General features: G+C 35.6%; 1 protein-coding gene across 1 annotated transcript; it reads right to left on the bottom strand.

Annotated features, from left to right (window-relative positions):
• Positions 1 to 3578: 3578 nt before the first annotated feature.
• On the bottom strand, positions 3579 to 6156 carry LOC120627759 (leucine-rich repeat, immunoglobulin-like domain and transmembrane domain-containing protein 2). Its single transcript, XM_039895786.1, has one exon. The coding sequence runs from the start codon at positions 6061 to 6063 to the stop codon at positions 4129 to 4131; it is 1935 nt and encodes a 644-aa protein (XP_039751720.1). The 5' UTR covers positions 6064 to 6156; the 3' UTR covers positions 3579 to 4128.
• Positions 6157 to 12042: the final 5886 nt, after the last annotated feature.

The raw sequence follows: 12042 nt of genomic DNA on the forward strand, positions 1-12042 counted from the left end.
GTACATAAAGTCACAATATATTGTTGCTTTTTTTAATAATATAATTTTTATTTCGGCATAAACTTCTTTTTATTTATTTCTATATCTTAAGTTCGGAAGATTGGCGTTCTTTAACTGAACTGCGGTCGGAAAACACCTCATTACTTTAAAAATAGTAAATTTTACCACCTTATTACTTTGATAGTAGTAAAATATACAAAAAGCGAAGTCAGAACAGCCAATCGTATGTTGTAATTTTTTCATTTCATTTTTTTAGGACAGTCAGAGATTGTCAATTACCATACAGCCGAATATTTTTTTTTATAGATAATCGACGTTTACGAATTAAACGTAAGCCGATCATATAGGCACAAGATAGACACATTTAATGGTTTTATTTTCCTCTTGAGTATAGAGCTTCATATATTTTAATAAATCTTCGTGAATTTTAAGCTATTTAACGCAGTGAAAATAATTTTTTACAAGTAGGTATACTAAATAATGGAAAAAAATCTGTTTCCAAACTATTATTCAGCTACAACAAGAATCTAGAGCCGAAAAATAGTTATGGCACGTTTCCCGCCAAATATAAAATTAACACTACCCGTTTATTAAGATAGGTACCTTCTTCTTTTTGGTTTATTGGTTCTGCGCGCTGAGCGCTGATTGACTAGGTACCTAAAAACTAAAAAATATTGCTAGGCTGTGTGACCAATGATCTTTGCCTGTCCTGAAGCAATAACAACAAACATTGTATGAAGTGGCGCGATGAAAAAAACGTGAAAACTTTTTCATAGTTTTTTGATATCATTCTTTTTCTTTACGATCGATATGAAAAGATAATGTTCAAATCGGGAACACACCCCATTCTCAACCTCAAACTATATACGCCCTCCCTACGTTCGTGCGTAAAAATATCTCGTGTGAGGATGGGGTGTTTTCAGTCTCGTCAACAACCTACTTTTACCTGTAAGCCCTTGGTGGTAAATTATAACACAGTTTCTGATTTTAGCGGGATACCCTGTTAGCCGTATTGCAGTTATACCTATTAAGCAACGGAACGTTTAAATGTCAGTAAGTAACCTTTAATCAACACAAGCCTAGGGAAAATTCTAAAATTTCATAGATTCCCTTATTGCCCCCATCGGGGATTGAACCCGGGACCTCCCCACAAAACACCACATCAAGGAAGGTCGTGTATTAATGTAAGAAGCTTCATATTTTATACATTCATTATCCATTAACATGGAAACAGCACTGTCCCAGAGCTGTACAAGCACTGTCCAAGCACTGTCCCAGTGCTGTTTCCATGCCTGCTCTCTCGTATCAAATGGTTTTAGAATATATGCCCACCACGATACTCCAATGCAGATTGGTGGGCTATGTGACTGATATATCCATTACTGTATATACATATAAAGCTTTTATTACAATTGCATACATTCGAACGCATATATTAAATTTTTTGTCATAGCAGTAAGTTAGTCTCTCTACTATATTAAAACAAAGGATTGCTTTTATTCGGATTTGTAGCACAGAAGCGGAGCCGTGGCCAGTGACTAAAGTGCGTTTATTACAAATGTTCGTCTTAACCACCGCACTTGATCTTGATGAAAAAGTGCAAAAATATACCTTTGTATCCGATTGTTCTAATCTTGAAAAAGCACTCGGAAATCGTTCTAGGAGAATTAAATAATATAGCCTTTATTACATTCGCACGGCTTCGCAGCAAAGACAATGTTAGCGAAATTATTCATAGAGATTGCTTGGAGGAACAAACATACTTAAAAACGGACATCGAATGCTTTTTAGTCCGAAAATAGCGGCTGTTCCCGAGGGATCAAAAACATTATAAACAAAGTAAGTAGTTATATATGTATCTGCCTATATAAATTATGTATAATTACCTTCATCGGCATCTTCAACAAGGACAAGTGCTCGGGGCTGCAATTCCTTTGACAGTTAGTAAGGTGTTTAAAGAAATTAAGGTAACTAAGCGAGGCATTTTTACTTTGAACAGTTAAAACATCACAGTAGGTTATACGATAAATTTTTAGGTACTCGAGAATAGTTCATAAACCTATGCACACTAGTGAGTACATAAAAGAGAATTTTAAATTATTTGAATATATATATAATATATATATATATATATATATATATATGTACATTAGTGAGCAACTGGTGAGCAACTGGTGAGTTTCTTGTCGGCTTCTTCTTGGTAGAATCAGATACACTTATAGTTTTAAAAGTGCATATTTAGAATTTTTTTAACTGGAGAGATTTTTTTTAAATTCTATTATTCAGACATCCACGATTAGTTCAATGCCGAACATGTTTCGTAACCTACGAGTACAGCGATCTCTCAACGATATTTTATTTCAGTAAAATAATACCACAAAAGCTGCACAACCACAGATTTTACTAAAGCCACATTTTAGTGAAATGACAATCAACACGTAAACTTTTACAGAATTCTCATTTGACAAGATTTAAACGTTCTTATCTCTCGTTCTTAAATTAACTTTAAACTTGCTCGTTGAGGAAAAAGATAATATATCTATTTGATGTTGTCGGCGTAAAAAATGTTGACAACGCTTTTCTTATGTGTGCTTGGAGCGGACGTCTTATCTACCTCAGCTTCCGGAGTCAATGTCTTTTTTGATACGATCGTAAGGTGGACTCAAGCAATAAATTTTTAGCTCTTATGGTTTCAAACATAAGGCCTATATTATTTCAACGACGACCCGGTACCTGTCATTGAGAAAGCCTCTACGGTGAAGTAATTTCCTGTCTATAATAATTATTATTATTAGTTACCATTGAATACCATATTTTTTCCATTGTCCTAAAATAATTTTGTAATATTATAGATATGATAAATAATCTAAAAGTACATGACAACAATTCTATTGTTTAAAGGTATAATTCCATTATATACAACCTTACTCTGGTTCAACTCTATGATATTTTTGAAATTAATTATTTGCAATTAATAATGATGATAAATAAATAAATAAATAAATAAATAAACTACGACAAGATAGGCGAGGCGAACCTATCAACTATTTTTATACATATGTATCTAAAATTCAAAGTCCTATATAACTGATATATCAACGCACAGCCTAAATTCCACCCAAAAACGCAGGGGGGCATTATAAAATTATCAGTAAATTTCATTGGACTAAATAATTGAATGAAAAGTAGGTATCGAAACTATATAAGACTAAAATTCACAAAGTCCTACCCAATCCGTCCCTATTAAGAGCTGATTTTACCGTTTGAGGAACTAACTTTAATAAAACCATGTTTTGCTATACGTTCAAATGTAAAAACTGCAGCGTAAGAACCCAGTTTTACGTATAAACTGTGCTAAGGTAGCGCTTAGTTCTTACCGTGCAATCTAGCCTGCGTAGTAAATACTTTAATAATAGAATTATTTATAACTACCTTTTTGCAATTAAGTATGTATTTTATTACTAGATTAAAGGAAAGACAATGGAAACACTGCATTAGTTATATAATCGCCTTGTTTATTATTTTCCCATTTTACCTCTAAAATTCTTATTTTTTCAACATAAAATATTCACATACATTATCTTACATCAAATAACATTTACCGTGCATTACATTAATAATACAGTATAGTAACACACATCATTGTATTACTTTAGAGGGAAAATTTCTTTGGATATTTTGCTTTCTTAGTCATATTACTTTTGACTTTATTATTTATGTAACATCTATTCAGAATATCAACATTCAGGATATAATACATTCAGTATAACATTAATCATTTGGCGATCTTACATAATACCGTTCCATATCACGTAATAACTTACTGTTACTGCTTTCAACTAATCAGTCGTGGATCCTACATATCAGGACCCAATGTAACTTTCCACTAATTATTAATAAATTATTATATTATAATACAAAATCTATTTCGCCATCTTTTACACATACGACTTTGTAGGCCATAATTCGCCATGAAATTTAAATTGTAGCACACTCGTTAATGGTAATCGCTAACATCAAATTTTAACGTCCCAAACACATTTCGGGCGGCAACGATCCGAATGCCATAGATAATTAGGGCCTTGGTAATTTATTTACAATATTCACATTTAGAGAACACTTATCACCCTATACATCAGTAGCACAGCCATCTTGGAAGCCGTCATCAGCGGGCCTTTTGATAGTAAGAACTCGTTTGAGCGCCGATACTGGCGGAAGTACCGGTGGTGCACGCTGCCACACTCGGAGCGTGCATCCTCCCACTGGTAATCCATAATCTGCTGGATATGGGGCATCCCCTGGACCAGCATTTGCAGTTGAAATCGCATGTGATCGCGGAAATGTCCGGCTCATGTATCCCAACTCTTCCTGCGATCCACTTACACTACTATTTTCAATTATTGGTGTTCGATCATTGTAATACGCGGGTATCGCCGAACTAATTGCACGGGCCAAGTTGTTAGCTTGATTCATCTTGATTTGATCCCAAAGTCCAGACGGGTATAAAGAATCGGAGGTCTCTCTAGCATATTCCCCACTTCCTGGACGAATAACGCATTCTGGCCTTGTATCGTTAATGAGATCGGGATTGATTCCAGCAGGTGCAGTTGGAGAAACTACCACTGGTCCTCCCGTAGTGACCAAACTTCCTCGACCTTCGTAGTGATTTGTTGTATAAGGTATGTCACTTGCCCTCGGTGGTTTCAAGATCGGATTACTCTTTCCATCATCATAGCTCGGAGAGTCTTGTCTATCCAAAACAGCTACATGCGGTCTATCAGTTACAGTTGGGTGCACCTCATTTCCCGATACAACTCTATCTAGAGTGTTTGGTGTTTTACTTTCACATGCTGGTGCGGGGCGAAATCTAACAAACGTAATCAGTAAACCAAGTGAGATCACAATTATAACTAAAAACAATGCTGCTCCGAGACTTGCTATTTGAGCGCTTCCCAAAGATGCCATTCCTGCAGACATCTGAGTGACATGTACTGTAAAGTTAGCTTCCACATTGCCTGCTTTGTTTTCGGCTACACAAAAAAACTCAGTTGAATCGGATTCTTGAGTATTAGTAAGAACAAGTGTTGATTTCTTTTTGATTTCACCAGCTTCGAAAATATAAATTTTTTGGTGTGAATTAAAGTTCGTCCCATTTTGTAACAAGCGCCCGTTCCAGTACCAATTAATGTTGGCACTTGGCATGGCTTCTGCTCTACATACAAGGGTTGCATTTTCACTGACAGATGCCTCCACATATCTGGTTACATGTAGAATTTCTGGCTTACAGGCAAATTCTTCCAAGGACAGGTCTGAAAACGATTTATATGCTAAACGAGTTGGCGACGCGCAACTAGGCTTTGTAAATAATTTATGTTTCGAGAGCCACATTTTGAGATCACGAAGCCGACAGTCACAAGTCCATGGATTATCCGACAAATCAATAACCCTTAATTTTTCATTTCTTTCCAGGGATGACAGAGGTAGATCTCGCAAATGATTACTGTTCAATTTCAGAGATTCTAATGAGTGCAAGTTTCTGAACACGTCAGCTGCTATTTCTCGAATTTCACATCCTGATAAATCAATTTTAACTACGCTTCCGATATTACTGAGAGCATCTGAATGTAGTTTTAAAATAGGATTGTTGGACAGCGTCAGATCTCTAAGAAACGGAGCATCTTTGAAGCTATTAGAAGGTATTTGAGTTAGTAAATTATAAGATAGGTCTAGCTCAACTAAATTAGTCAAGCCCTTAAAAGCGCGTTCGTTTATTTGGCCTATATTACAACTACGTAAGTACACTCGTTGAAGGTTAACAAGTCCAGTTTTTGCAAAAGCTTCCTGAGGTAGAATTTGTAAATTATTTCCTGATAGATCCAGTACTTGCGTAGCAGGATCCACCGGTTCAGGAACAGTGATAAGCGCCCGATCCACACACTCTACAGTCTGCTTTCCACCCTTCCACTTGCACATACACACTGCAGGACAAGATCCAGGGGGAGCACTCCCAGCTGTAATTGTTTTTGATACCGCCACAACCACTGCCACTATTAGCCACTTCATGTTTGGTGTTTTTAAAGTTCACTGTTCACACAACATATGTCGAAAAAAAGTCTTTATTTTTTATCACTATCCTCGTAAATTGTCAAAACTTTTAATGTTTACACGTTTATTATTTTGTCCAAACAGTGATACCGTATCACATCTCTACTCGAGAAAGTTGGTGCGCGACACATGACGGCACAGCAACCGCTCGCGACGGTTGTAAGTCAACTGAGAGGGAGGGATCGTCTGAGTGAAAAGCGCTCGACGCATGCGCTCCGACGACACCCCGCGCCCCTCTCTGCGGCTTATCCTCGGCCACCGAGTTGAGTAGCTCTACTCAACGTGTTGAAAGAATTCCAAAAGTGTAATTTTCTACCTGGCTGTGACCGCAGCCGACAATCCGCCTCGCCTGCCCGTCACGTTCATTCATAAATACCTGAGCCGGTGTGGCAGCGGGAGCGATATTTTCAATACGGCTCGAGATATAACAATGCCACGCTCGCTCGCCTCTGGCACGCAAGCCGCTTCGATTGTTATACCGTACCATTTTTTATAAGATCACGTTGAGACAGTCACAGGTATGGGACAAATTAACAATGAAAACTTGTATTCCTTGGCAGGTAAAAGGAAGAAAGGTACAGGATGTGCGACAAAGAATCTACCAAGAAACAGTCTCTCATTCATGATTTCCTCAAATTTTATTTTACCGTAATTTATTATTTAGTTTGTAACTAATGAGTAAGAAATACAATAGATTATTTTACAAGAGCCCAGTTGTAGTAATCATTGATCAAATTAACAGGCAACTTCGTATACCTTATTAATACATATCGATGAAAATATGTAGTCAATAATCGAGTGATAATTTATTTTTATTAAATTAGTATCTGTGTTTGGTATTGAGTTAATTGAGGGGTAAATCCATTGTCCATCCACCTATCTACCTACCAAGTAAAAAAAACTTTTCATTGATCATAGATTGGCAAGTTTTACTAAAACCATACAACGTATCTGCAAAATGATAAACGGTAATGAAACGATTACAGGTGGTATTTCAAATTACCGTTGTGCGTAGTTTAAGTGACCACCATCTTAAATCTACTTTAGTAGTAACTAACTTCTTTAGTTCTATATTATATAGATTACGTAGGTAGTTGGCGTATTTATTCATTACGTGTAACTATTTTATTTTCATTAACTGTATATAGTTTTACTTTTTACGTTAGTTATTGCTAAAATTGCAGAAAGAACCTAGTAATGCTTATGACATTCGATAAGTTTTGACCTTTTTTTATAAATGTGGTATAACGTCGACAGGATAATACAGTATTTTGACACACTTCAATTGACAGCACTTTTCAAACGACAGAGTGTGTAAAAATACTGCAACTGTTCCGACGTTATGCCACGTTTATTAATAAGGCCCTTTGGGTACCAACGAAATATAATTATGGTGTGAAGTAGTAATCGAGGCGCTAGTAAGAATTGCTTTTTATTTATACTGATAGAACTACCTACGGTCGGTACAGCTGACGCTAAACCTTAATTGTTAACCGTAACGTTTTATTATGAGGTAGGATAGTATGCAAAACATTTAGCAACTTCAACTGTCACCTCAGAACTATGCTACTTCGCTAAAAACATTAAAATTAAAAGTTTTTAATTCGTATATCTAGTTTCTATGCTTACTCTATAAGCACTTTGGAATCGTTAGCACTGTTTGTAGTGACTCTATCAAAGTTAGTATAACCTAGAAAATACCTAATACAATTATCTCTGTAGGTAGTCAGGTACCCACGGACGGAGCTTCTATTTAGGTGCCATTCCGAACCACCCACACACACATTGAGGCATTTTTATGAGCTTTAGAACAGATTTTTATCAGATGCGTCTTAGATATATTAAAAAAGATAATGAATTTATCTTCTTTTGCTTTTAATTTTAAAATTGATTATACAATAACATTCTTATGGTCACATAAACAAGCGAAGCGAATAAGTGTTGGTCATCTATACTTTGTCCAACGCTTATAACATTCCGATCCGCTAGTAGCCCATCACTGTTAGTCTGCAAACAAGATTGTAAATTATATATCTCTCTTGAATTTAATGATCAAAAGCATGTCGGAATATGCACAAGGTAGGGTTCAGTAGTAATGTTAATAAAGAAAACATATAAACGTACCGTTACCCAAAATTACTTAATAGGTACAACGCAACATGGTCGAAATCGATTAATTATTCTTAATAATTAAAATAAAATACTTAATACCACTTTATCTTGTTATTATAAACGTAAAATATATAAAGCTTCAGTTCTTCTAGAGCCGTTTCTTCAATCGTCAAATAACTTTCAACTGAGAAAAGAATGTCAAATTGTTTCCTCGTTTAAAACTTTTGACAGTTTTATTTTTTATACAGGAAATCTATCAAAGCGTCAAATTAATTCGTCAGTTGAAATCTATTTGATAGTAAAAGAAAACCGAGGAATTCATTTTTTAAAGAATAATAAGAAGTGAATTAACCAGAAGTTAGTGATCTGAAATAAAGCAACATATTAAACAACTGTTGTGATTCTTGCCAGCTCAATTTTCGGTGGAATCTAACTTCCAAACCAGTGGTACAGCATCTACAAACCGACATACTAGATGTTTCAAAAGTGCTTATAAGAAAGGCCTACTTGAAATAAATAAATTTTGAATTTCATGCCTTTTATAAATACTGTTAAAAAAGTATCGGTTAGTAATTTCACAAGTAGGTACACTAATTTACACCCAATAACAGATTTAATTTAGAAGCGCTATTTTTTCCTACCCTATAGATGAGGACATCACTTCTAACTGTCAATTTGGGTTAAAGTTTTAAGAAGTTGTTATCAAGCTAGTGCAACTCTCTTGAGCGCAAATATCTTGAATAATTAAGATTGGCGTAATATAAGATGTAATTTTATTTAATGTTAATTTAGTTTTGCCAATGTAATGTTATTTTTTTATTTAATAAAAGTATTTTTATTTATAATAAACAGCTTAATTTTTTCTTCTATTATACCGGGCATTACTTCTAACCCTAACCTTGCCTTTATTTAAGAAACTATAATTTAGCACAATTAAAAGCACAAGGTGCTCATTGTAATTATGAGGCACCAAAACAATAATCAAACCAACCCGAACTCTTCAGATGGCAGATTTAATTAAGTAGTGCTTGTTTTACTCTGCTTTCATACATCGGGCGGAATACATCTAACCCTAACCTTGCCATAAATTAAATAACTATAATTTAGTTAGTAGAGACCATTCTAAGAAATCTATTTACAAATCCATCTGCACAACAAGGCGCTCATTATCATTATGAGGTAGCGAAGCAAGCAAAAAAAGTGGCATATGGCGGCACGCGGCTGACACACGTCCTCGTCAAACGTCAGCTGCCCCCGCAGCTGGAGCCAGCTCGTGTCCACCGCCTGACACCCACATGCCACGGTAATACGGCTTCCAAACATTAAATTTTATTAATAGCGCCCTTATCCTCAGTAATTTTATAAATGAGAAAGTGTGTCTGTTTGTTTTTTACTATGTACCGCTCAACCACTGCACCGATAGCGACGGAATTTGACACACTATGTGAAGTGAATTCGCTTGACTGAGTAAAAGGACATAGGAATACTTTGAAAATGAGCAAAAAAAATAGTAAGCTTTCTTTAAGCACTTTTGTTTGTCTCTTTTTAGTAGATTCTACCAAAAAAAAGGCAGCCAGAAACGCATTAGTCTCTCTGTTCCAACAACAACAATTTTCAATTTAACATTATTATTTAAGTGAGTGATGATAGCGAAGCCGGATGCTGCCGAGTAACCTTGTCACTAAGAAATTCACCAAGAGTATAATAACCTCACAGTAATAAAGATTTTAACACATTGTTTTAAATACATTTATACATTTAAATTTTACCTTAGGAAGCCTATAAGAATATCTCAATCGATCATTTTGTTAAGATCAAAAGTGATTTTGACAAAATGTTACATTGTGATAGCTTACATCCTAGAGAGCCCGGGCTAAACTGCTACTTTTTACTACTATACACTTTTTAGCCTGGGATATCTAGGATAAAATAATTTATAGGTATAAAATAAAAGGTTTCCACGGGATATTAATTTATAAAACCCAAACATACGCGAATAAAGTCGCAGGCGGGCAACAGCTGGTAAATACTACGGTGTGTTTTTACTGATTACCGGTTCAGCTTACTTAACTGCGATCTTGCCATAACGGTAGGCAGGTTTTATTCAGACAAGTCGGGGTGCGAGAAATCTATATACTATGTAATACTCTGAACGAATAAACAAATAAAATATAGAGTAAAGCAATAATATTTGCTGCATATCGTCAATGGCGAACTGAATGCAAATTACCTACCTTAGTTATATAGAAGCGATGATTGCCGAGGTTTTAAGCTTTCGGGGGACCGAGTTCGAACCCCGGCACGCACCTCTATCATTTAGGGGCTATTATTATAATATGTGCGATTTTAATTAAAGCAATCCAAATACAACTTGCTTGAAGAAGGAAAATATCGTGTGGAAATCTGAATGCCTGGTAGTTTTTACAAACGTTTTCAAAATTTACTTATCCGCACTTAGCCAACGTGGTGGACTATAGTCCAAACCCTTCTCATTCTGAGAGGAGACCCGAGGCGCTGTAGTGAGTCTGCAATAGGTCTATGATGATGATAATGATGAATCTGTTCTTTGGAGCATGCAGTGGCGTGCACTTCATACAAGCACAAAAGCAATGCCTACCCTAAATCTTTTGTATATCTCATAAATGCAAAGGATTTTCCCATTTTAAGGTATCTTCCTTCTATTTGCATACCCTGGTCTACAATCCTGTGCACGCCATTGGGAGCATGCAAAGAAACAGTTGTTGAACGTTGGGAAGCGTCGAAGCATGATGGACGTGTCGGTTATATTGCAAAAAAATTTAATCTCGTTGTACGAAACACCCCATGTTATAGACATCAAGTTAGTACTCATTTGTCAACCGAATTTCAAAACAGGAAATTCTCAAGTTGATGGTCGAATGCGTAAAAACATTAATTGTACGAATGAAAAAGTATGAAAAACAAAACATCATTAATCGTAGCTCTAATGTTATACTGCAAATATTTATTTACACTAAGAAAATCATATTCATCCCTTTGTTTTATATTATAAACACTAAACAGTTGCACGATCTCAAAACTGTTTTTATGCGCGAGGCGATAACATCCATTGATGGAAACGGAAGCAAAAGTGTAAACTAAACTATTTATCTTTGTTGTTTTAAACTGATCTTTCACATCTTTAGATTCCATTATGCAGAAGTTAAACAATGATTATTATTTATCCGACTGCTTCAGAAGTAAATGGAATGTTTATGTGTATATATGTTTATTTTTCGGTAAGTACATACTCGTATATGATTAAACTAAAACCGTTCTATATTACATATATTTATAATTAATGTACATTCAAAGAGTAACCTGTAAAAATACTACTGACTATGTAGTACTGACTATGTAGTAACTACACAGTCATGTGATTTATATTCGTACTTAGATACTTGCGCAGGTCAACGATAAAGGGCTATACGGGGCAATGATTGGTAAGGTCAGCAAGCGCAACCTCAGTTAGTTTGAACTCTCTCGATGGAATGCTTTGTGCGAAATCGAGAATACTGGTAGCCTGCTACCAATATGATCCACGCCATTAAAAAATAGATTTATAAAGGCCGATGTCGTTCTATCTCGGCGACAATATATTTTGTGCGAAGGAGATAGAACGACAACAGCCGCTTTTCTGAAATCAATTCTTTAATAGCGCGGCTTAACATGGTAGAAGTGTACAACCACAGTTAGTGCAACAATCCCACAACACCGCATTTATTATACTGACTAGCACTGAAACATGCAATCAAGTGGGGGACTTATGTGCTTTCATCGATTATTATCTTACCTAGCCAAATTCAA

This window comes from Pararge aegeria, chromosome 11 (genome assembly GCF_905163445.1).
Source record: "Pararge aegeria chromosome 11, ilParAegt1.1, whole genome shotgun sequence".
NCBI classification, from domain to species: Eukaryota; Metazoa; Arthropoda; class Insecta; order Lepidoptera; family Nymphalidae; genus Pararge; species Pararge aegeria.

Coding starts and splice junctions, on each gene's coding strand:
- LOC120627759 (XM_039895786.1), bottom strand. CDS start 6,063: ATGAAGTGGCTAATAGTGGCAGTGGTTGTGGCGGTATCAAAAACAATT.